Genomic DNA, 25,819 nt, shown 5'->3' on the forward strand with positions numbered 1-25,819 from the left:
GAACAGCCCCTTCCACTCAGAGCGGGTTTGTTTTCCTTACTGATAGGGGAGATAAAACTGTTGTTAATGGCAAGTGAGGGATGGAATGACTCTGACTGCAGTGGGAGAACTTTCTACAACTGTTGTGCTGAATTAGCATCCTTAGACCGACGGTATTCCCAGCCTTTTGGATACTTCTGGAGCATTTGGGGGAGTGCTCCTGCCTTCACTGAGAAGTGAATCACAGAATCCCCAAATGGGTTGGGTTGGAAGGAGCCTTAAGGATCATTTCATTCCAACCCCCTGCTACAGGCAGGGACACCTTCCACCAGAGCAGGATGCTTTAAGCCTGGCCTTGAACAGTTCCAGGGATCTTCTGGAGAGCAAAAAGCAGAGCTGGTGCTTCATGGGCATCAAGTCCCTGCAGCCTGGGCTGCCCTGGTGTTGTGCTGGTTTGGGCAGGAGAGCCAAGCAAGCCCTCGCAGCTGGAGAAACTCCTGGGTGTGCTCTGGCCCCACACAAAGCAGGGCTGGATGCTCCCTGTGCCCTCACCCTGCTGACCCTGTGATCCTCCTTCCAGCCCAGCTCCCAGCCCAGGGTCTCACGGGGCCGCCCGCCTCCGTGGCAAACCCTCCCAGCTTTTCCCCACGTGTCCCCCTCCTTTGCCTGCTCTTCTCCCGGTGGAGAACCCCGCAGGAAAGCGCTTTCTGTGAGCGCTTTCTGGGCCATCTTCCAGGCCCACGCTCAGAGGAAGGGGGCTTGGAGAGGAGGAGGAGAAGGGGGGAAGGTAAAGCTGACCAGGCTCAGCCCGATGGCTTCTCCAGCTGCAGAGCATTTTCTGAGCGCAGCTTTTTCTTTTTTTTTTTTTTTTAAATCTGCTATTTTTTTTTCATGTCCTTTTATCCTATTTTTAACTGTGGCCTCCTTCCTTTTCTCAGCCTCCTCCAACACTTCCCCCTCCCCTGTGCTGCGCTGCCTCCCCCGCACGCTCTCGCGGAGATGAATGGGCGCCTTCTCACAGGGCACGCACAGCTGCTGCTCCCGCCTGCAGGACAGCCAGGCTCATCCCTGGAGCAGCCAGGCTCATCCCTGGAGCAGCCAGGCTCATCCCTGGGCCAGTCAGGCTCATCCCTGGAGCAGCCAGGCTCATCCCTGGGCCAGTCAGGCTCATCCCTGGAGCAGCCAGGCTCATCCCTGGGCCAGCCAGGCTCTTCCCTGGGCCAGCCAGGCTCATCCCTGGAGCAGCCAGGCTCATCCCTGGAGCAGCCAGGCTCATCCCTGGGCCAGCCAGGCTCATCCCTGGAGCAGCCAGGCTCTTTCCTGGGCCAGCCAGGCTCATCCCTGGAGCAGCCAGGCTCATCCCTGGAGCAGCCAGGCTCATCCCTGGAGCAGCCAGGCTCTTTCCTGGGCCAGCCAGGCTCATCCCTGGAGCAGCCAGGCTCATCCCTGGGCCAGCCAGGCTCATCCCTGGAGCAGCCAGGCTCTTTCCTGGGCCAGCCAGGCTCATCCCTGGAGCAGCCAGGCTCATCCCTGGAGCAGCCAGGCTCATCCCTGGGCCAGTCAGGCTCATCCCTGGAGCAGCCAGGCTCTCCTCACCCTCTTTAACAAAATGGGAGCAGCCAAGGGGGATGTGGAGGAAGGTGAAGGGAAGCAGGACGGGGGAAAATCGGGGTGAACTCCCACGGGGAGGGATGCCCTGGATGGGAATTCATTCTGTGGCTCGGACAAAGCCCTGCACAAAACCCTGCCCCTTCCCAACCTGCTGCAGCCTTCCCTGACCCACAGCTCTCCCCGGCTCGGGGGCTGAGTGAGGCTTCTGGGCTCTGTTGTCACCCTCTGGCCGCTGAGGTGGCACAGCCTCTCTGAGTCCGGAGCTGTTTCAGTTCTGGCTGGAATGGGGGCTTCTTTCACTTTTCCCCTGTGGACCTTGAGGGGTTCCATTGGCTGCAGGTAAAGGCCGGTCGCAGCTGCTGTGCTGGGACACTCTGGGCTGCTGAAGGACACAGATCATTTTCTCTGTTAAGTGCACTTTCCAGTCTGTTGGTGGAGAGAAGAGATCCCTCTGTGCCTTGGGAATGAATTGCAGGGCTGTGGGATGCTGGGGGTGTGTTCGAATGTCCTGGGAAGGATGAGCAGTCCCTGCTTTGGGAGCTGGAGTGCTGGTTCCTGTGGATCCTGTTGTTTCCCAGCTGAGGAAAACACACACAGGCGATCCCGTGGCACTCAGTGATGCTGGGACCTGCTGCAGCTCAGCACTTGGAGAGGATTTTTTGCACTGAGGCAACAGAATGCCAAAAATCCAGGCTTTCGCTTTTCCATTGGTTTCCTGCCTGACTCTGGAAAATTCTCTGTGTCACCTCTCCAAGCCAAAACCCCGGGGAGCTCCCTGTGCCTTGGTCATCAGCAGAGAATGAGCTCAGAGCTCTTTTCCCACTTGAGCTGCAGACTGGAGTCAGCTGGGGATGAGGGGTCATGCTTGGATCAGGGTGTTGGTCCCCGGGATGAGGCTGGGGGAAAGCTGGAACGTTGGTGTGTGGGTTTTGGAAGAAGCCTGGAGATTTGCTGGGGTTCTCAGGTGTAACAGAGGCGTGGGAGCTCAGCAAGAGGCAAAACTCAAGTTTGGGAACTGCAAAAAGGAGCAGTGGCACCGAGAGCTCCCATCTGGGAAAGGAATAACGGGATGTGGAGTCTGGAGCAAGGGGACTGAGACACAGCCTGTCCAGGGCTTCCCTGATGCCCTGAGGATGCCTGCAGGAGAGGTCTCATTTTGGGGTGCCCTGGGAGCAGGACTGACCCCTCTGTAGGGATGGAGCGAGCTGTGGGTGTACCTGTTTGGTTTTCCAGAGGAGGAAACCATCCTGCACCTCCAAACGCTTCAGACAGGCCACACAAAGCAGAACTGAAGCGGGTGGGGGGACGGTGTTTGAGCTTTCCCAAGAAAATTCCTCACAACTGTGACCTGTGGGGACACTGGGCAGCAGAGCACCCTCTCCAGAGCAGCACTCAGCACTTAGGGAGGCTTTGCTGGGCTGGGGAGGAGCAGGGAGGGCAGCAGAAATGAGGAGAGAGATTTGGAAGAGGCTTCGCAGGGAAGCGGTGGAATCCCTGTCCCTTGGAGTGTTCAAAAAATGTGTAAATGTGGCTCTGGGGGCCACAGTTCAGTGGTGGGCCTGGCGGTGCTGGGGGAATGGTTGAGCTGCATGATCTTAGAGGGTTCCATCACCCTTTAGGATGCTCTGATTGTGTTTTCTCCCAGGATGGACAATGGGCTGTGGGGAGCAGGGAATCCGGGACCCTGCAAACAGCCTGATCCTTTTAGCTGCTGGCAGCTTGGAGCACCTCTCTCCCCCTCCAGATGTTCCCTGTGTTTATGGCTGCTGGAGCAAGAGCCTGAACTCTCTCATTAATGCGTTTCTCTCTCTCTTCCTCACATCGAAGCCAGAAGTCTCAGCTCCGAGGCTGCAGCTGGGAAGGAGCTGGGGTGAGGGGTGGGAGAGGGGAGGGAGGTGTGCGCCAGCCTCCCGTCCCACTCAGCTCCCCCTCCGCTTCCCTCCCCCCGAATCCTCCCAAAATACACATGCCCCGCAAAAAGAAAAACACTGGCAGATTTTTTATTTCAGAAAGTAAACACTTAGGCCATGGGGGTCTGGAGGTTATGGGAAAAGAGGAAACCATTGGGCTAATCAGGCCGGGACACACTTCCCCTGCTGAAATAAAGCAGAAATCGCTGCCTCGCAGGGCGCCGCCGTGGTTAACCCTGGGGCTGCCAGTGCCATCCATGGAGCGTTTTCCCTCAATCCCTGGGATTTGGTGCCCCGTGGTTAACCCCGGTGCTGCCAGTGCCATCCATGGAGCGTTTTCCCTCAATCCCTGGGATTTGGTGCCCCGTGGTTAACCCCGGTGCTGCCAGTGCCATCCATGGAGCGTTTTCCCTCAGTCCCTGGGATTTGGTGCCCCGTGGTTAACCCCGGTGCTACCAGTGCCACAGAGCTCTGGGAGCCTGGACCCTGCCCGCTCATTTTCCTTCAATTCCTGGGATTTGGGTGCTCATGGTCAACCCTGGGGCCGCCAGTGCCATCCATGGAGCGTTTTCCCTCAATCCCTGGGATTTGGTACCCTGGGGCTGCCAGTGCCATCCATGGAGCGTTTTCACTCAGTCCCTAGGGTTTTTTGGGGGGTCATGGTTAACCCTGAGGCTGCCAGTGCCATGGAGCTCTGGGAGCCCAGACCTGCCCACTCATTTTCCCTCAGTCCCTGGGATTCCGTGCCTGTGGTTAACCCCTGTGCTGCCAGTGCCATCCATGGAGCATTTTCCCTCAGTCCCTGGGATGCAGTGCCTGTGGTTAACCCTGGGGCTGCAGAGCTCTGGGAGCCCAGACCTGCCCACACGTTTTCCCTCAATCCCAGTTTTGTGACCAGGGCATGGGGTGGAAGGGGAGCCAGCGCTCCGCAGCAGTCCTGTGGCCCTTTGGGAATGAGCCCATTGGGAATTTTGAGTAGGAAATGAATTTTTTTCTCTGGTTTATGAGCCATCCTATAGAATTTCATCGTTATTCTTGCCTGAGAACTCTGCCTGCCGGCTGCAAAGCTCTGCAGAGAGGAAATCTCTCTCTGCTTGGATCAGCGGGATTTCGGCAATTTCTGCAGAGCTTTGAAAGGTTTTCAGAAAGCTCCTTTTTCCCATACTTGCCAGATTTGCATGAGGTGTATGAATGGTTAGATTGTGGATTCTTTGCTCACAGACCCTTCAGGGAGGGATCCTTCCTGCTCTCTTTTACTCCTGTGTCTGCAGAGCACACGGAATATGGGATCTGGCTGGAAGATGGGAGACCCTCGGTGCTCCCACAGGACGAGCAATGGTCAGCCCAGGTGTGAGGGAGCCCAGGGGCCTTTGCGCCAACTTAAAGAGGTCTCAGTTATCCTTCTCTGAGCCTGGCCTTGGACTTCCCAGCTCCTTTCCCATCCTGAGCTGAGCACTAGGAATGGATGCCACTGCCAGGTCTCACAGCTTTTGCAGCTCTGTCTTTTTGGAAAGGCTGGATCTCTAAGCAGGAATGTCTGTAAGTGAAGAGCAGAGCCTGGGGGAAGGTTCCACCAGACCTTGTCCCAGGGATTGCTGACTCCCTTTGCCTCCTGCCAGGCTGGGATTGTCAGAGAACCCGAAGAGATTTTGCACCCAGGAACCCCAAATCTTATCCTGATGCCCACACTGCTGCAGTCCCTGAGGGAATTCCCTGAGCTGTCCCACAAGCCTGGAATCGCTGAGCAAGACCCAGAAGCCAAAGCCAGCACGGAACAATCGCGAGCCAAGGGAAAGTGATCTTTCCATCAGAGCCGGGGAAGGTTTTCCCTCAGCCCTGGGGGTGGTGAAAGGTGCCGTCACCGGTTCCTTGAGCCATCAGCTCCGCTCTTGCGACATTCCCACCAGGAGGCAAATCCCAGATAGCCTCGATAGGGGAGCTGCAGACCTGCCGGGTCCCACCCTGCTATCTCAAGAATGCATTTGAACAGGAGCTGTTTCTGCAGCCTCTGGAGGTCAGGGCTTCAGATGGAAATCAAGCTCCAGAGACAGTCCCACGGGGCAAATTTCAGGAGTTTTGGAGTTGGTGTTCAGCTCAGATAAGCCCTTGAGAGCACAGATACTTTATCTGAGCCTTATCTGAGCTATTTGCATCACTTCAGCTTGAGAAACTGCTGTCAGACGTTTGGGGAGGGGGGGGTCAATTAGGATGGTCTGTCTGTTCCTTTAATTGTTATTTCCAACACAGAGACAATTCCAGGAGGATGGGACTGTCCTGTGCCCCAGCACCGCTCCGGGAGTTCATCCAGGCTGGAGAGGGGAAGAGCAGGAGGAGGTGCCAGGCTTAAAGGACAGCATTAGGATGGACATTCCTTGAAAGCCCTGGAAGGGATTGCATCTCTCTGCTCTCCTAAAGTGGGATAGAAATCAGCCCCTGCTGTTAATTGGGAATGGGAATGATTCCTCCTTTTCTGAGCAGAGCCAGGGCTGAGCTTTCCAAAGGAGCCTGCACCTCATTTACCAGAACCTGCCTTGTGCCTCTTTCTCACCTTGCCTGGAGCTCCTGGGGGGAATACGGGGTCCCTGATCTCTGGCTGCTCTCCCAGATCCTTCTTCACCCCAGCTTTGCAGCAATCAGCCGTCGGACTGCAGGGACCCCGCAGTGCAATCTCCTCTTCCCAGGGCGTGAGGGGTTCATCCACCCGAGCTCCCAGTCCTGGTGACTCTTCCCAGCACCCATGGTCATGGAGTCAGAGAAGCCCAGAATGGTTTGGGCTGGGGGACCTCAAAGCTCATCTTGTCCCCTGGTCAGGAACACCTTCCACTGGGCCAGGCTGCTCCAAGCCCTGTCCAGCCTGGACCTGAGGCTTTTTATGGGAGAAGGGTTCCCAGGGATAAGATCTGGGAGACCAGGCTGAGTCTTACCGCGGGGGTTTTGGAAGACCTTGGCTCCGTCACTCACCAGAAAGTCTTTAGGCATCCAAACCCCACTGCCTTCCACTGGAGTGAGATCCCTAAATCCCTGCAGCCGCTCCCATGAGCCCCTGCACAGCCGTTTCTCACGTTGGAGATGCAGATGATTAATTCAGTGCACATTTTATGGCTGTGCTTAATTCAGCGAGGTCAGGGGAGTGGCTGGGGTCCCTGGAGAGCGGGGCTGTGCGAGTGCTTCAGATTACACACAGAAAGAGATGTCTGAAGTGATCCTTGGCTGCCAGCATGGCCGGCCCTGGAGCTGCCTCCAGCCTCCCCAGCACGTGCTGGACTTTCCTGGCCCCCGGATGGACCTTCCCCTGTGGGCTTTGGGATCAATAGGCTTTGGAAAAGCTGCACTGGGTCAGCTGTTGGCTGTTTGACCAGAGCTGGCATGTGGCTCCTCTGTGCAGCTGGTCCTGGCGAGGGACAGGCAGGGACAATGAGGTCCTGCGTGTGTTGGGATGACGGTTTCCCTGTGGGACAGTCATGGGACACTCTCTCCCTGTCTCCAAGTGGCTTCAGCGAGGTGTGGGAACAGTTTGGGATGGAGGGTGACATTTGCACGCGGGCTCATTTTCAGCTTTAAGCTCACCAAAGGAGCTTGTCCATGCTCTGGGAGCTGCTTTGGAGACCTCTGATCCCCTCGTAGACCCAGGGCTTCTCTTGATGTTTTTCCTTCCCCTGTGATGCTTCAAGGGCAGGTTGGGATGCAAAGCCGGGATCTCCACAAATCCCGGGCAGGAAGGTGGAGCCCAGTGGGGGGTTGGTCTTTTCTCATGGCTAAGAAGGGACTGGGCACGGGAAAACAGCCTCAAGCTGTGCCAGGGTTGGGTATTTAGGAGAAATGGAGAAAAGAAACTGCTCCACTGAAGGGGAGATTTGATTTCTAAGGAGATCCAGCCCAAACTCCTTCTCCTTAACTCAGCAGCAGTTCTTTTTCAGGAGTCAGGAATGCCTTTGTCCCTGGTCTGTGTGATTCACTCTCCACATCTGAGGTTCAGGCAGGGCCAGGGGGCTCTTGCTTTGGTCAAACTGATGTCAGCACTGAGGTAGAAAAGGACAAAAGGGAGAGATGCCCCAAGGGAGCCTGTTCATGGAAAAATTCTAATTTGGTCAGTTCCAGGCATCTTGCAGAAGAGTCAGCGCTTGGGAGATTTCAGCCCAGTTTTCCAGGCTCCAAAGACAGGACTAATTCTGGAAAGCAGTGATGGAAATAAAGCTGGCATCTCCTCCTGCCCTGGACCAGCTCCTCCCCACGAGCAACCTTGGGGTATCTGACACATCTGCAGAGGTGTCCAGACCTCTGCTTTGCATGCAGCCCCTGCCTGACCCCAGGAGAGCAGAGGCCTCCTGTGTCTGGCAGCTCTGGCAGTTTTTCCATCCAGGTAAACAGCCGCGCCGTGGAAGTGGGAGCAGTTTTCCTTGCTCGGCACTAATCAGACTGACAGGATAACGAGGCAGCCCAGTAGCTTTGTTTCGCCTTCCCCTTGTGCCGAGTCCCAGGCTGGGTGTCAGCTCAGTCCCCATATCTTGAGGAAAAACCTCTCTTTTTTTCCACTTTTCTCCTTGTTGCTGCCAAAAGTGACAGATTGTTGGGCGGCAATCATCAATATTTTGTCAAAACCAAAACCAAATATTTCCAGCCAAACCTCAGCATTTTCTGGTGCTGATGCAAAAACAAATCTCCGTGGGAAATGCCAGCAGGGAAAGCAGATGGAGCAGAGGGCTGGGGCGTTCTGCTGTCCTGGCTCTCTGGCTGGGATGTGCGGCCAAGGGGCTGCGAGGCGCGGGGTGGTTGAACCCGAGAGCTAAATTTGGGCTGCTCTGTGTTTATTCAGTGTAAACAGCCGTGCTCTGCTGACCTGCACGAGCAGCCCGGCCTGGGCAGCTCATCCCACAGAGTCTGGAGCGCAGCAAGCACCGAAATTCCCTCTCTGCTTTCCAGGAGCAGGACGTGCTCCCTCACCCCAGCCACACTCTGAGCTCAGGGAATGATTTTAGGGGCTTCTCCCAGCTGCTCCTGCCTGGCTGTGGTCACCCTGCCCTTCTCCCCCCACATTTTTCCCTGCCCTTAGCAGAGCCATACTTCCACAACTATCTCTCTTCTCAAATCCCTGCCCAGGGGCCTCACAGCTCCAGAGGCACCGGATCATGGTGGGAGGACTTTCCCCTCCACACTCACCTGAAATCAGGGGTTTTGGGGCTCTCCCACGCCCGCCAAGAGCACCTTGCCCTGGCAGGCCGTCGCTGCCGCTCCTCACTTCATTAGCACCGGGGATGTTTATAAATGGCAGGATAATATTTTTCGTTTCCAGTTTGGGTTTCCAGGGCAGCCACTTTCTGAAGCACTTAGGAAGTTTAGAGAAGACGAGGTTATATAAACGGTTTTTCCCCCCTGGGCCCTTATTAATCAAGTGGCTGTGGAGCCATTCCCAGAGCTTTGGGATCGAGGGCACTGGCTGGGTGAGGGGAGGCAGCTTTTTCTTGGCTCCTGCCCTTTATTTGGGAGTTTGGGATGGATGGACTCTCAGACCTGGCTGTGGGGTTTGAGGACTGAGGAGGCTGCTCCAGGGTTGTGTTAAGCTGGGTTTGGGGCTGGGTTCTTGTGCAGCCTTCATGTGAGCCACGGCACATCTTTAAAGGACGTTTTTCCTGGCCCTGTGGACGCATCCCTGTAAAATTTGGTTATTTGGTGTAAAACCTTTGCATTTCCTGAGTGTGGGGTAAGTCTGATTTCAACAGCGACGTGCATCGAGTTGATCCCTGTGCTTTTCCAACGAAGCCCCATGGGTGTGCACATGCACTGATTCATAATTCCCCGAGGCATTCCTAAAGCTCCCCAGCTTTTTCCCACCCAAGCTCCACCAGCAGCTGCTCCCCAGGGTGGGTTTGGAAAATAGGAGCCAGCTTTGGTCCCCATTAGAACCAAGCCAAGCTCTGCCTCCTCCTCTGTGTCCTTCCTCCTGCTGCCTCCCCCCACAAGGGATGAGGAATGGAGGTTTGCTGTTTTCCTTGGGTGGATGGAGCTGTGCAGCAGCAGTGGGTCCACAGGAAATCAGCTCATTCATCTGCTGCCCCACCTTCCCAGTCCTCCAGCCAGGCTCCCTCGGTGTGAAAACGATGATTGAAATAGCCAGGGGTGGGAAATGATGATTTAAAAGGGGGTATTTGCAACTGTGGCTGACTGGGGCCTTGACAGAAAGGAACTGAATTTCTTCCGGGTCTTGGGAGCCTGTGGGGAAAGGTGTTGAACATCTGGAGTGATTCAGGGGTTCTGAGCTGTTGTGCTGGAGCTTGGCCCGAGGAACTGGGCTGGGATGGGGAGAAAATCCTCCTGAGGCTTTGGGGTCGAACTGGTGCAGGTTGGGTGTTCAGAAGGTGCTCGTCCACCTCCTGCAGGGATGGATAAGGGGCTGTGGTGGCCCCATCCATGACCTGAAACATGACATCCCAGGACATTTCAGGCAGCCTTGGGGTGTTTGATTCATCATCTGAGTGGATTTTCTTCCCTTCCCAGAACTCCTTTTCAGATTGGAAGGAAACCCCAAGCCCCAGAGGTTGTTTTGTTTCATCTCACAGAGCACAAATCGGCCTTCCCAGCCTCCCTTTTGCCTCATCCTCAACCTTCCCCTCCCACAGAATCCTCGAAAAGGTGAACTAACTGGGTGAAAAGAGCTTGTTAACAAATTACTTTTAATAGGCCTTTTTTTTTTTTCCATTTTGCAATTCCTTCCCATGTTAAAAATGCAAAAATAGAAAGTTTTAGCTCTGGTTGAATGACACAACATTTTCCTTGTTTATTTTCTTTTCACTGCTTTAACCCAATGAGAACTGTGGGAAAAATAAAAAAAAACCCTGACAAGAAACTGGTCTGTATCAGCCAGGAACGTATTTGGAAAAAATATTTGCATCTGATTTTTTCAAAGCATGAAAAATAATAAATAAATAAATCATCTGTTTTCACGACTTTTGCTGCAGGGAGTTGGGAGGTTGGGATAGGCAAGCAGAGTGTGCTGAGCCCTCTTGGATCTCAGGATCTTTGTTCAACAGTTTCCTGAAAATGGGATGAGGAGGAATGGCTTCAGAGTGGAAGAGGGTGGGTTTAATGGGATACGGGGAAGGAATTAATCCCTGTGAGGGTGGGGAGGGCCTGGCACAGGGCAACTGTGGCTGCCCCGTCCCTGGCAGTGTCCAAAGCCAGGTTGGACAGGGTTTGGAGCACCCTGGGACAGTGGAATGTGTCCCTGCCAAGGCAGGCGTGGCACTGGATGAGTTTTAAGGTGCCTTAAACCCCCTGAAGTCACCCGTGGCTGTCGCGGGGTGACCGTGTCCCCTCCGGAGCCGCAATTCCCCGCCCAGCAGCTGTTCCCATTCACACCCGCAAGGATTTAGGACCTTGGGCGAGCTAATCAGGAGCCGCTCCCGGGGAGAGAGGCGTGTTATTTAATTAGCCGCACAATGGGCTGGCTGGGAGGCACGTGGTGGCTCTGATGGCAGCGGATAGATGTCCTTTTAGCCGGGCTAATTGTTGGGAAATAGCGGGGGCTTTGTTCAGCCCCAGCGTGGGCTCTGTGATCTCGCAGAGCCCGGGGGCTGCCCCGCTTTATAATTTTAGACAGATCCATTCAAGCCTGGCCTGCAGCGCGGGGCCGAACAAGCCGGGCATTGTTGCCGAGCCAGGGGCGGCGGCCAAGAAAACCACCCCGAAAAACCCAAACACGTGTAGGGAGGAATATTTCCCTGGCGTTTGGTCGCTGCCAGGCCAGGTTGCCAAGCGCGGACAATTGCGGGAGAGGAGGTTTTTCCTCTTTGAGCCGCGTTTGCAGGCGGATCCCTCACCCCAGGAGGGATGCTGGGGGTGTCTCTGCTGGCAGAGACTCCCTGGGCAGGGCAGTTCCAGGGCTGTGGGTCTCATCCTGGAATTTCCATGCTCCGGGATAATCGTGCCCATCCCGGAATTTTCTCTCCAGACTGGCTGTGTGCACCTGTCACCTCACGGCCGTGGCAGGGCAGTGGTTTGGGATGGAGGCACCTTGGTTGGTTGTGCCTCTCAGGGTCCTGTGCAATCAGGGATAGAAATCCCAGTTCTCTTTCCTGAGCTTTCCCCTCAAATCTCTCTCTGGGGAGACCCCATCACGACCCCCCACCCCTGAGCTTTTCCTTTGGCACTGCTGAGCTCCCAGCTCCTTGGGAAGGGAGAAAGCACCACCAAAAAAAGGGATGGAAGCACAAAGGTGGAAATGCCGACCAGGAATTAAACTTCCATCACTTGAACCCCTCTGTCCTGGCCCCGGCATTAACCTGGGGGTCACCGCAGTCCTGGGGTTTATTTTCCTGGGCTGGTCACTTCCAGCTGGCTGCAAGCATGGGATTCTCCCGCTGGCTGCCACTTCTCAGGCTGTGGATTCTCTATCAGAGCTTGGAGCCGGACTGACCTTCCTTGGGAGGTGCTCGTGTGGCTCTTGGACCTTGCTGAAGTGAAATGTGGCTGTCCCTCGGCGTTTGGTGAAGCACTGGGTGCTGTTTTGCTGGTGGTGGGTTTTGGAAAGATGGGAAGGGCAGAGAAGCATCAGTGATCAGAGCCTGGCTGTCAGGAGACCGTTTATGAGCAAAGATCCCTTTGCCTCTCCTGCACAAACCCTCCGTGCGTCCCTGGAAGGGAATTTCAAGGGCTGCCAGGGATCAGCTCAGTAAGAAGAGACTGGTGAATGCTGAGAGTGCAGCCACGAGCTGTGCTGCTTAAACCTGAGCTGGCTGCTGTTCGTTCTCTGAAGGAGAGAGGCCAGAGAGATCCGAGCAAAGGTGAGGGAGGGCGTCCTGCGGGGGAGATTCGATGTGTATCAGCTGCACATGCCCGGTGTAATTGTGAGTATCGGGAGTTCAACAGCAAAACCCCTCAGGGTGTGGTTACCAAGAGCTTGGTGCTGTGACTTGAGGGGAGAGGGAAAATGTCTGGAGAGCAAAGAGCGCTGCAGAGCAGCTTACGAGGGTTTTCCATCCAGCAGGGACACGAGTGAGTGACCGCACGCCCGCCAAGGAGATTCCCGTCAGGGTGGCATTGCTGGAGCCCAGAGCAGCTCCTCAGGTGCGGGATCAGCACCTCTGGGAGGCACTTGGAGGTGCTCGGGCAGCTCGTGAGGCTGGCTCGGGTGCCCCGGCGTGTGACGGGGCTGTGGCTCTGCGTGCCGAGCCTTGACCCCCGCTGGCCACAAAGCGGCTTTTGTGAGCCCTCCCCGCCGGGACTTAATGAGAGCAGGAGCCGCGGAGGCTCGGAGCCCGGGGACAGGCGGTCACAGGAGGGCATTGTGGCAGCGATGGCCCGGGGCTGGGCCGGCCCAGGGCTGGAGATCCCAGCGGGAGCACTGCCCTGGCTGGGGGACTCTCCGTGCCTCCAGCCCCGCAGCGAGGGCACCCCAGAGGCCACATCTGGGGCACGGTCAGCACCTCCGGGACCCCGGCGCTGGGTCTGGGAGCGGCCCGGCTCCCACAGCCCGCCCGGGGGCACACGCAGGATGTGCCACTAACGAGCTCTGCTGCCCTGCCCGAGCCAAAAGCGGGAGGCTGGGTCAGCAGGGCTAGTCCAGCCTCCTCTTACCAAAATACTCCAATACTTCCCAGCTATTACGGCGCTTGAAAGAATTTCTCGTATCATTTTAAATTCCAGGAAGGGTATCTCCCAGGGGAACGGCCGTGGCAGCTGCCTGCTCTTTCCTCTCATTGCACAGGGCCACCTCCACGCCCAGGGCCACCTCCCTGCTCTTTCCTTTCTTGGAGTGGTGGCCGCTGCTCCTTCCAACAATGTCCCCGTTACGATAAATCCTTTCATGTCTCCCTTTCTCCCTGGAATTGCAGGACAGTTTTTTGCTTTTTTGTTCTTTTTTTTCCTCTCCCCTTTGCTCCTGATTTTTGTCCCATGCCCTCTGGATATTGTTTACTTGACAAAACATCAAACCCAATCCCTGACCGCTCGCGGTCATTAAAAATCCCATGGCAGTTTTGGGGAAGGCTCCAATTTGGCTAATTACGTTCTGCCATAAATATCCCCCTGCAGTTTTAATTGGATATGGTGTTCTTCATTTCCTGGCCATTACAGCTGGGTGGATGCTCCACGTTATTCCATGGCCGTTGTATTTCACACCATGTTTTGGTAGCAGCAGTGCTCGGAAAAGCTCCTTCTCCAGACCAGAAGTCACACCTAATTCCTGCTGGGATGGGAATGGGGAAATGCAAGGGAAAGGAGAAGCTGTCCCAGCTCCATGGCATCTGAAGGAGAGCCAGCAGCTGCCCTGGGCTGGGACAGGAGTGAATTTGGCCGTGGGGAAGTGAAAGAGCCACCCCAGCCAGGAGAGAGGTCATGGAAGGTTCGGAAATCACGGCAAAGTCTCTGCTCTCCTAATACCTTTCCTCAGTGCTAAATGAATAATAATTATTATTGTTCTGTTAACCCAGGGTTCGTCAGCGGCCGCGGGAACAATGGGGCATTACTGCCCGTCCTTTCTTTGTTCCCAGCGTTGCAAACAGCGGGGCGCTGCGGTGGGAGGGCAGAGGGTTATCGCCCATCTCTGGGCTGCAGGGCCGCTCTCCAGCCCCGCATCCTCCCTCCCCAGACAGAGCCTGAGTGGATATTAATGCTCAGTAACCACCCAGTGGAAAACGAGGGTGAGACTTGGATGGGGAAGAGGAAAGATTTCTCTAAAGCCTGAGAGCAGCAAATAGGAACCAGTTGCTGGGGCGAAGTCATGTTTGGCAGGTCTTGGACTCAGAATGGTCACATCCCAGCTGAAGAAACTAATCAATGGATTCCTTCCATGCCTTCTGCGAACACTGAGCCATTGAGCGGCTCAGCTGGAGCTCAGAGCCAGGGCTTTCATGTTGCAGCTCTGAAGTGAACACAAATTAAGGCGGCTGCTGGGATAGAGTTCGAAGGAGAGATTCAGCTGCCCTGGGAGGAAACCTCCGTCCGCAGCCACTCCGTTGTTTTCCTCCCCTTTGGGGATTTTTGCCCTGGTGCTACTTTTGGAAGCATTTCCAGTTTCCCTGTGTGTAGGGCTTGCCATGCATTGCACCAGCAAAATGGAACACAAGTTTGGGGAGGCGCAAGGGGATGAGGCAAAGCTCAGAGTTCCTCTGCAGCCATCCTGCCCCAAGCTGGGCTCGGTGTCATCGGCTGTGTGGGATCAGGGCTCAGCCAGGATGCCAGCAGCGTGTGGATCTCTCCTAATAAGAACCGCACAAGCTGTGAGAAAGGTCTTTATTAGCAGCTTTGTCGTGGTCCAGAAGAGAAGGATCTCCAGCACAGGTGCTCTGGAGTTCAGCCAGTCCTCGAGACTGTAACACTGCAGGAGAGGCCGAGCCAAAAGCATCGGCCCAGGGGAGCGAGGCTAAAGCAGAGACACCTCAGGGCCTCCTCTGTTGCTGCGTCTCAATCCCTGCAGCTCCATCCTCTGCCCAGGAGAGCCTTGTGCCGTGTGCCACCAACAGCCTGTCCCAGTTTGTGTTTGGGCGAGTCCCGGTGACCTCGCCGTGCCTCCTCCTCCCCTGTTTCGGTCCGGGGGTTGTGGTTTGCTGCAGCCGCGCTCCGAGCGGGGCGAACGAGCCGCCCGGGGGGGTCATTTCCATACGGTTGGGACCGCAGGTGCTTTCTGCTGGCTCCGGCAGGCAGCTGCACAAACCGGCACCCCCGGCCAGCTCCCTCCTCTCCCTGCCGCGGGATCCCAGCCCGGCCGAGCGCGGGAAGGAAAGGACTGGGGGGCTCTGATAGCTGCATCGGGTTTCTCTTCTCAAGCCTGCTCTGGAGGGATCAGAGATCAGGCAGCTGTTTCTCCTGAATCCCCTTTTGATTTTCAGCTAGAAACGGTCTACTAAATCTCTCTGTAGTTTCTTCCTTCAATTGTTGCTGTAGGGGGAAGAAAGAAACCCAAACCGGGGGCAGGTGCAAGGACATGAGCCTGTCCTGGGGAGGGACCACATTTTATCCCTGCAACCATCCTCTTTCCACCTTCGGATTTCCAGGTTCATTCCTGTGGTAGGTTTCAAACCACCAGCCGAGGTTTCCAACTCTGAGCATGGCTCAGGTTCTCCCGAGCCCTCGGGAATCAGTGGAGGAGGTTTTTCATCACAGCAAATCGCTGGTCCCACTCCACTGCTGCAGGAATAGGTTGCCCAGGACTGAGCTTGCAAGCGAATTGGAAACAAGACTGCCTGTAAAACTGGGAATGGAGAGGTTGTCAGTGGGTGAGGAAGATGAACTTTGGGCCGGAGCTCCCTGCCGGGCTTTGCCAGCTCTCAGCCCCCCTGCTGCTCGATCTGCCTGCCTTGGCAAAGCCACGCGTGCAGCCAGAGCCAGCTCTCCGCGTCTGCCCCGGCACCTCGCAGCTTCTTTCGGTTGCACAAATCTCCTGCTATAAATACGCCCGTGGTGGCTGAGACAGGCCCCGCTGCAGAAGCGAAATAACCTGAGCTGCAGCGTTTGAATCTGCAGCTCATCTTTCGGGGCCTTGGGAGGTTTCAGGGGTGTTTGCAAGCGGGAGCCTGGTCCATCCCAAGGGCTGGGCAATGCCATGACCCCAGGCCTGTGTTCACTTGAGCCCATTTTTGATGGAAGCAGCCTGATCTGCCCCAGAGAGTCGGAGGCTGTTACACACTTTCAGAGTGAGAGAACCACAAGAGCTGGTTGCTAATGACTTTTTTTCTCCGTGCCGGTAAGCTGACATCTGTGAGTCATTCTCTCCTTCTGCTCTGCCGTTTGTGGTCTGAAGTTTGTGCTACCTAAATACAATCAAATAGATTTCATGTGAAAACCGGTATTTTTCTGTTAACTCCATGCCGTGCTGGCATGATACTCATCTTGCATCTTCAAGATGCTTTTTATCCAGTCAGTTCCCAACTCCTTTTGGCCTCCCACCTCTACCAAGCAGGCCTGGGAACAGCCACCCCTGGCTGTCACCCACCAGGACACAATGTGCACAGCTCTGCCCTGGCTGTGCCCCTGAGTTCGAATGTGTGGGACAGGATCAGGCTGCTCCAGGCGGGATGGTGGGAATGTGAAGGGGTGATGGAAACGTGAGGAGATGAAGGGGTGATGGGAGCTGAAGGGGTGAGTGTGGAAGGCAGCGGTTCATGTCGAGACAGGCGGGGTGAAGACAACTGGCCCAGTTTCAAGAACCACCGGTTTCAGGTAGTGGCTCCAGCCGGGGCGGCATTTTCCCGTGCTCAGACTCTCACTCCGCCGTGTTTGGGGGCCTGGATGCGAGCAGAGGTCGGGGCGGAGGCGCCCTGGATGCGCTGCCCCCCCTCCACGCCCGGACGCCCCGTTCCCCCGGCAGCGCCGGCTCCGCTCCCCGCGGCGCCGGGGGCCGGGGCCGCCTCCGGGGCGGGGCGGGGCGGGTCCCTCCCGCCGCTGTCACTGCTCGGGGCCGGCCCAGCGCCCTCCCCTCGGCTCAGCCCGGCCGGGGCGGCGGCGGCGGGGACGGGCGAGGCGGAGCGGAGAGGAGCAGGGAGCGCAGCGCAGCCGGGAGCGGAGCGAGGGAGCGCGGAAGGAAGGAAGGAAGGAAGGAAGGAGGAGGAGGAGGAGGAGGAGAAGGAGGAGGAGGAGGAGGAAGAGCAGCGGGAGGAGGGAGGCAGCGCCGGCCGCGCTGCCCCGGGCGCCCCGCTCCGCGCTCGGCGGGGCTCAGCCGCCGCCCCCCGCTCCCGGCGCGACGCCCCCGCGGCGCTGCCCCAGCCATGAAGGCGGCGGTGGATCTGACCATCATCAAGACGGAGAAGGTGGACATCGAGCTCTTCCCGTCCCCCGGTGAGCGCCGTGTCCCCTCCGCGCCCCGCTCCGCGCAGCCCCGTCCCCTTCTCCCTGCGAGGGCGGCGGCGGGAGAGGTTTGGCCGGGGGGGGGAGGGGGTGATCAGAGAGGTCGGTGTGGGCTTTTTGGGGGTGTCTTTGGGAAGGGAACACGGAGCGCACCCCAAGTCGCAGCGCAGCGGTGCCGCCCGGACTCTGCCCGCTGCCGAAGGCCAATTGACTTTCCGAGCGCTTTTAGGACTTTCCATCCCCCTCCTTCTCCTAAAAACCATCCCGCCGGCCCTCCAGCCTCCTTCCCTCATGCGCCTGGCATCCTTGCCGGGATGCAGGGAAGCCCGTCCGGCGGCAGAGACGCGCTCCCCGGGACTCCCCCGTCTCTAGCTGGGATGTGCGTTCCCCCATCCCTCGCTGAAAATGCCTTGTGTGGTCCAAGCACTCGTGGTATTTGGGAAACACCGCTCCAGCAGTAACTACTCTGGATTTTGCGCGTTTAATCCAGGAAAACCCGCCGCTTTGATTTTTTTTTTTCCCCTCCTTTCTGGAGCTGGATAAATGGGTGGAGAGAGCAACACGTTACTGAAGGGAGGCGAGAGGGGGTTTGTGTGTGCTGTAGCGGTGAGTTCAGCTGCTGCTCGCTGCGGTTACTGCTCCGAGCCGAGCCTTGACCAGAATAAGGGCTGCTGTTCACACACTGCTGGCGTCTGGCTGCTCCTGACCCCGGGCGCTCAACTGCTCTCTGCCCTGCCCGGGCGAGGTGGAGGATGGAGCTAGGAGGGCCCGCAGGAAAAAAAAACCCCAAACCTCCTTTTTCTGCATAAAACGAGTCCTGTTGCTTCATCTCTCCCTGCTGTGATTCCCACTGGAAGTTTGCTGGATTTTGTGCAGGGCCAGTGCGGCGAAGAAAATCAAATTTAAGATTGAGCTGTACGTTTCTCTGCTGGTTAGGAAGTTTCTAGGAAAGCCAGAAAGGAGGCAGAGCTCCTGCAGGCATTGGAATTTTGGCCTGCATGTGGAAATAAAATGACAGCTGAGTGCTGGAGCCGCATAGGGGTTGGTGCTTAGACTTCAGTAGATGCTGGTGCAGCATCAGCTGGGCTGCAAAGAGCTCCAAAGTCAGCACCCACCTGGGCATCAGCCATCTGTGGGCTACGGAGTGTCCAGCGCAGGAGTGTCTCCCTTGGGATCCCTCCTCCCATCCTCTGACCCTGTGCTGGTCAGAGCAGGGCCGGTGCTCCCTGCCCCGACAGCAGGGCTGCGCCTGGCTCGGGGTGTGGGCTGGGGGCACCAGGCTTCAAAATGCCCGAGGGATGCTGAGGATGCACCCACGCAGCTGAAATGAGAGGCTCGAGCGGAGCTGAGGACCCGCTTGTGCCTATTTCCTAAAACTTCGGTGAAGACTCACTCCTGCCCTTCAGCTCCTGAGGGCAGTTTGCTTTGTTGGAAGGGCAGAAAATGGGATAGGAATAAACACCTGGACCATCAGGGTGGGATGGGGTTCACTTTTCACTCCAGAATAAAGTATCTGTTTAAATTTGCACTCTCCTGGTGTGGGTGGGAGCTCTCACAGAGGCTCTGGGTGTCTGAGCCCTGGAGCAGTGGAATTCCCTGGTGCCCGAAGGGAGGACTGAGTTTCACCCTGCCTTAAGCTCATTTTCTTCCGTCCCTGAAAGCTCTGCTGCAGCTGATGTCAGCAAACAGTTCTTAGAGCCGACCCAAAGTTTAAACTCGGGCAGGAAGAGCGCTGAAAAACACAAACCCGAGAGGCAGAAAAGAGCTGCCCCCCCATCGGGCTCGGCTGCAGCCGCTCCTGTGCTGGTGGCTGCGCTCGCTGGGAGCCACAAAGGTCAGCGCTGTCAATTAGCTGGCTTAACCTCATTTCCCCTCCAGCTCGGGGAGAACGCGGCAGCTTTCTGGTTTGGTGGGATTGATGGTGAGGGAAGGAGTGAGGATGCTGCTGGGTTGTGTTCCTGGGATCCAACCATGCTGCGGGGAGGGAACATCACTTCTCTCTGCTCCTGGAGGACTCATCTGCTCCCTGACGGCTCCTTCAGCCCTGAATCTGCCACCAAGTGTTCCCATCGTCCTGAATTCCAAAATGGGCTGAGAAGGACTCCAGCCCCTTGTCCCTTCACAAAGCAGCCGTGCCCGATGTGATCCCTGGGGTTAACCCTGGGCAGGGAGGATCCCTGCAGCCAGAGGATTTCAGTTGTGCAGGATGTTTGATGTGCCGGGTGCCCCATAAAACCACACCCCTGTCCCCTCTCACCCCCCAAACCAAACACTGCTCCACCCCGCACCTCTGCCTGCAACACTTCGGGGGGATTTGTGGTGTGTCCGAAGGGTTTAAAAATAACCTGGAGGGGATGTGGAGTTGTAGGAAGCTTCCAAAGCCAAATTTCCCCCTCCACCCATGCTGTTACCAGCAGGAATGTGTGGGTGAGATGAGCAGAACCCCAAGGAGGTGGGTTCTCCTTTAATGTACCATTTTATGTGCATGGATATTTTTATGAGGCTCTGATGGAGAGGACAGTAACATCACTTGTGGTTGTACCTACACTGCCAATCCACCAATGGCTGGGTGGGATGGTTTTTGAGACAGTAAAACCCCAAACCACGCAAAATTCAACCCCAAGGGGAACTTCACCTGGGGGCTGCTGAACGCTGCCCTCCACAAATCACTTTGTTTCCTGCACGCTCCGTTCGCTGGCTGTGGGCAGAGTGGGAAGCAGCTCCCGGAGCTGGGGGGTGTAGCTGGGGTTTCCAGGCACTCATCTCTTGCTAAGGAAGCTGCGGATTTGCTTCCCCCGAGGTCCCAGAGCAGGGTTGTAATCCCAGGTGTCGTTCCCGGTCATCCCAGGTGGAGCAGGGATGCTGAGCTCCCCATCCTGCATCCAGCTCTCCTTTTGCCTGCTTTCCCTGGAGGTGTGTTACAGGAGCAGGGGAGGATTTGTTCCTGGAAAAGGGATTTGCTCCGTGCACACGCAGCACAGAAATCCGGACTTTTCGGCTTTTCGGCTCTTCCCATGCCTACCCTGAGGACAGCTGGGACATGGACACGTTGTTTCCATTGGCCTGTGCGTGGGTGGCATCCCAGGGGTGTATTTTTATCTGGCAGGAGCCTTTCCCTCTGTTTAGGATTTGGGACGTCACTTGGGGCTGAAGCAAGATTTTCCCTTCCAACCCGAACCTCTGTAAGATTCTGGTTCTCCTGCTGTGGTGCTGCAGGGTACAGGAAAGCTCCTGCACAGCTTCCGTGCTGCTTTTGGGTGTAGGAGCTGCCTGAATCGTGCTTCTCCCCCTTCCCACAGCCAGGTCAGGCTTTGCTTTCACTTTCAGTGCAGACAAATACGGGAGTTTGCATTTAAAGCGAGCCTGGCAAATGCAGAGCCCCTCCGCAGAGCCTCGCCGCGGGCGAGTGGCAGAGAAAATCGCTCTTCTTTAGGTTTCAGGAGGGGATCCTTCATTCTGCCCTCTGCCTTGTCTAGGCAGGACAAGTTTGCAGCCATCCCTGGCTGCCAGGTGTGCAGGGAACCGACTCACAGCTGGATCGGCCCGTCCAGCAGGGCTCAGTTTGCTGAGCTGGTCGGGATAAAAGCGCTCAGGGACCTGGAACATTGCTCTCCTCCAAAAAGAAAGGTTGGATCCTGCGTTATCTCCTCCAGCTGTGTCAGCTGCTGCGTGACTCAGTTTCCCTGCTGCTGACGGGAGCTGGCTCCTGCATGGCCACGTTTTCTTTCCATGCGGGATAAAACCCAGCAGAGAGCTCCAGCATTTCTCTCCCCGCTTTGGGATGTTCTCTGTCCCTCGCTCTGCCTCAGAGGTGCTGGGAGAGCGCCCACCTGTCCTCCCCGGGACACGCAGGATGCCAGAGCCTGGGGGAAGGAAAGCACTGATTGGTGACTCCAGGGATGCGGGGAATCGCCCTCGGATCTTTTGGGATGCTCTGCTCTGCAGTGCAACCAAGGTGAGAGCCGGGCTCGGCTGGGGATGCTCTGTGTGGGCTGGAATCATCAGCAGCGAGGCTGAGGCTCGGAAATGGAGGGCTTGGGGCTGCTCTCGCCTTTTCGGTGCTGATTGCCTGCGGAGGAGGTGAGAACTCAGCTGAAGAAGAGCAATTACCTCTGTATGCGCTGACAAAATGCCCATTACTGCGGTATCCAGCCGGGATGCGGGAATGAGAGGTTCCCAGGAGGGGGGACTGGCTGCACTTGGCTGCCACCAGCTCCAGCTTTTTTCGTGTCGACTTCACACCAAAGCTCTGAAAAGGCGTGGAAAGAGGGCGACTCGAGGAGCTGTCCCTCAGGGACACATCCACCAAACGCACCCCTGGTTTTTAACCTGGGCACAGGGAGGGAGATTTCCAGGGAACAGGAGCAAACCCCCGTTCCTTCCACGTTTCCATCCCCAGCTCCCCAAAGCGCGCACCAAGGGTGTAATTACAGCGTCGTTACGTGGAGTAGCCCCTAATTAGCCGTGTAATTACAGCGTGCCATGCTTTGATGGGCCTTATAGAATGTAGGGATAACGCTGGAATGCTGTGCTCCAGCTCTCCAGAGCGAGCTGCTGAGACATCCTAAAACTTCCTGCGCTCCCAAATCCAGAGCGGATTGCTGGCAGGCCGGCAGCGAGGGGCTGGGACTCCAGCGGGTCTGGGGCTGAGCTTTGCCAGGGGATTATCACAGAATGCCAGAATGGTTTGGGTTGGAGTGGCCTTAAAGATCTTCTTGTTCCACCTGGGACACCTCCCACCAGCCCAGGCTGCTCCAAGCCCCGTCCAACCTGACCTTGGACACATCTCTGGGAGCCAGCTCTGGATTTGCTGCTGTGGAAGTGCAGAGGCTGCACCCTCTGGAATGGATCCTGCTGTGTGAGGAGCTGGGAGCAGCTGGATCAGCCTTAGGGTGCAGAGGTTGTCCCATAGATTAAACCCTTTGGTGGGTGTGGGTAAGACCAGGCCGTCTGAATACACTTCGGGGATGTGAACTGGCAGATCTGTCACCCTAAATGGCTCTTGTCAGCTGTGGCACCAGGATCTGCTGGGATTTTGGGGAAGGAGGGAACAAATCCAAGTAAATCTGTCCCAGATAAGGCAGGAGGGTGTTTTCCTCTTTGCACTGTCAGCTGGTCCTTGCATGGCACAAGATGAGCAAATCGCAGGATTTGGGACAGTCACTGCTGTCCCTGATCCCGAGGATGGAGCTCTGGCACCCTCCAGGCTGACAGATCCTGCTGGAGGAGCACCTGTGCAGGGTGGGGATGTGCCAGGACTGAGGAGGTGCACAAGGAGGGGAGGATCTGCTTTATTTGAGCACTGAAATTCCCCTGGAGCCAGGGCCCGACTGTGACTGGGGATCCTTGTGGGAATTGGGATATTCCTACAGGAGCAAGGTTGTGCCTCTGCAGGTCAGGCCCTGAGTCCCCAGTTGGCTTTTTGGCTGGGAGTTCCTGGTGGATTCCAGTGTCTCCAGTGCCTCCTGGTGCAGCTCCAGGCCCCATCCCAGCAGGAGCCAGTGGCACAATCTGCAGCTGATCGGAGCAGCACAGCTGCCTCACAGCCAAAAATCAGGCCTGCAACCCTTTTTTGTAACCCCACGCCAGTTATCCCTCTCAGCTCTTTTGTTCCTTGTCAGTGACTAAGCTGCTCGCTGCCTGTGTTTCTTTTTTTTTTTCCTTTCATTGTGTAGTTTATAATCTTCCAACGAGATACAGACGAAAATTTGTTTGCAGTGCTGGCCAAGAAGGCTCTCGTTTCCCTGGCACGGGGCCATGCTTACATCTCCAGTCAAAATACTGCTGGTTAAACAATAAATATTTATTGATTCTCCTACGAGCTCCTACATTTTTCCCAGGTGCAGTGGAATTTGGGGGGGGGGGAAGCTCTTGAGTGCTGCCCATGGCAGAGCCGGGAGATGGCTCCGAGATGACGGGCCTGGAGTGGGGGATCTCCTCCTGCAAAGGTGACCCTTGGAAAGCTGGGCTGGGTCCTGCAGCTCAGCCCTGCAGAGCTGCTCTCAAACCTCCAGCCCAGCTTTTCCCAGGCTTGAGGATTCGTGCCCGCAGGCTTCCCTGGCAATTATGGGAAAATGTGGAAATCTACACTTTGTGCCTGGATATCTCCTGGAGCAGGGGAGGGACAGTCTGGGGTGGGCACAGAGTTGGCAAAAAAAGAAATAAATCCCTGAATCCCAGAATGGTTTGTGTCGGAAGGGATCTTAAAGCTCATCCAGTTCCACCCCTGCCATGGGCAGGGACACCTCCCACTGGCCCAGGTGGCTCAGGGCCCTGTTCAGCCTGGGCTCAGACACTCCCAGGGTGGTTTCAGTTTGTGATTTGGTCTCAGGGCAGCCACCCCCGGCTCTGGAGCCATTCACAGGCTGCAAATGTTGCCTTGCAGAGCTGGAGACAGAGCCTTCGGTGCTGTGCTCAGAACTGCTCCAAGGTGTCCCATCCTTCTCCAGAGCGGTGGCCCCTGGATGGGGACAGACCCTGCTCTGTCACCACCATCTCTTTCTGAACTGAAACTCTGCATTTTTATGTTGAGGTTTTGGGGTTTTTTTCACTCAACTGCCAAAAATCCAAGACCTGATTTGCTCCTCTGCCCCATGAGCAGCACCAGCTCATGGCAGCAATGACCCTGAGCAGCACTGGGCAGGTGCCACGTTTTCCCCTGTCCCCTCCCTGGCCGTGCTGACCTTGTGCACATTCCTGGCTCTCCAGGCCGTGTCCAGCTCTGGGCAGGGCAGGTGGAGCCGGTGTTTGCAGGGAAGCAGGAAGCTGGTGCAGCACAGCCCCTCAGCCCCACATCTGGTTCCTGGATAAATAGAACCTGCCAGAAAAACATCACAAACGCGCCGAGACACAGCAGCTTGCCTCCCCAGAGAGGAGAATCCCCTCCTTTGTGTGGCTCCCTCTGGGTTGGGAATGAGGATTGGAGTCCTGGTGACAGCCACGGTTGTGGATTGGGATGTGCAAAGTCGCAGGGCTCTGTCTGGGTCTGAACTGGGCTCTGGGGCTGTAATTCCCATTCTTGCATCTCCCAGCTGGTGCTGGGCACAACAGCAATCCCTGCTCCAGCAATTCCCTGCTTTCCAGCCTTTTCCCTCGTGTTTAAACCTCTCCTATAAAGCCAGAAAAGGCAGAGACCTCCAGCTCAGGTGGCTGGTGCAGGAACCCCGGGGTTATTCGGGCTGGAACAAATGTCCTGGGAGGGAGGGTGTGCCGGGAGCACTGCTCTCCTCTGGGATGGGGCCGCGTGTGGGATGTCTTCCCACTGAATCCCAGTTTCTGGGATGGCTGTGGGGCTGCAGGCTGCCTCCTCACCCCAGCTGAGCATCCAGAGCTTGTTAATGAACAGAATGCATTTTCTTACACGGAGGGGATGCTAAATTGGCTCCACATGGATTCTGGAGGTTGTCGCACTTTCCCGGAGGGTGATGGCATGAGCAGGAATGTGGGATTGATGAAAGAAGCCAGACACTGAGTCAAAAGCTCCCCCTCTCCCCTCGCCGTGCCCCCTCTCCCCCCATCCCATCCCGAATACTTGACGTGATTCCAAGGCATTCTTCACATGGCTGGTGGGGAGCGCGGGAGAAGCCAGCCCAGCACTGGGATTTTCTTTAAATGCAGCATTTTTGGTAAAGCTTTGGGGTCTCTGACCCCAAAAGACATCGAGGAAAAGCTTGATGAGACCTTGTTTTTCAGGGAAACTGAGGCACGGTGCTCCCATTCCGCCACATCAGTGAAGTGGGAGCATCCCCAGTCGGGTGCTCCAGGTCTCCCTCTGCTTGCAGGATTCCCATTTTCCATGGTCTGTGTTCCACTGCCCGGCTCCTCCACAGCACCAGGCAGGCCGGACCCATCCATGTCCCCCAGAATTCCCAGTGTGGGGGTGCTGGGTGACGGGGGCAGGCGAGGGGCTCAGCATCCCTCGGGAGCCAAGAGTCTGGCACGGCGGGATGGGGCTTGCTGGGATTCCCGCCGGGATGCTGCCCCTCCTGGGATGGCCCCGCAGGACAAAACTGCTGACTCAGGGAAGCTGCCACCACCACCAGCAGACCCCAAAAGCTGGAGCTGGACACCGGGCAGTGCTTTGGGGGTTGTTTTCTGTTGTTTTCCCCCCGTTGTCAGCACTTTTTATCACAATAATCAAACTGCGGCTTTTTGACCCACATGAAAGTTTTCTTCAGAGGTGCCTGTGTGTGTTTGTGCAAAGCCAGTGAATTTTGGTCACTGCTCTGGAAGAAGAAAAGGGGATTTTTTGTTTTCTTACCTTTTAGTTTTGAGCAATTGTTTACCGAAACCTGAACCCTCTGAAGAAACAACTTGCAAAAGCTGAGTAGTCCTGGCTTTTTCCACTGGCAAATTAAAAAAAGATGGAGTGGAACACGTGAAATTTGGGTCTTTTTTTTCCCCCTTCTTTTTTTACCCATTATTGTTAGAAGCGGTTTGAAAATGCAGTGCCAAGAGCTTTCTCTTTTCAAGTGCTTGAGGCACGTTACCCAACTGCTCCGTCCCTCAGAGTGCTCCATGAGGTCAGCAAAAGCAATTCCTCC

The 25,819-nt window shown here is 56.4% G+C and overlaps 1 protein-coding gene across 2 annotated transcripts in view; it reads left to right on the top strand.

Annotated features, from left to right (window-relative positions):
* ETS1 (ETS proto-oncogene 1, transcription factor) overlaps window positions 1-25,819 on the top strand; it is a 73,581-nt gene that overhangs the window by 12,741 nt on the left and 35,021 nt on the right. The window contains exon 1 of one of the 2 annotated variants that reach the window (XM_082296920.1): window positions 17,086-17,267. The exons of the other annotated variant lie outside the window; for it this stretch is intronic. Within the exon in view, the coding sequence (XP_082153046.1) occupies window positions 17,198-17,267 (70 nt within the window). The 5' untranslated portion in view covers window positions 17,086-17,197. Of the gene's footprint in view, window positions 1-17,085; window positions 17,268-25,819 lie in introns of those variants that run through there. 2 annotated transcript variants of the gene reach the window in all.

This window comes from Coloeus monedula (assembly GCF_965178545.1).
Source record: "Coloeus monedula genome assembly, chromosome: 25".
NCBI lineage: Eukaryota > Metazoa > Chordata > Aves > Passeriformes > Corvidae > Coloeus > Coloeus monedula.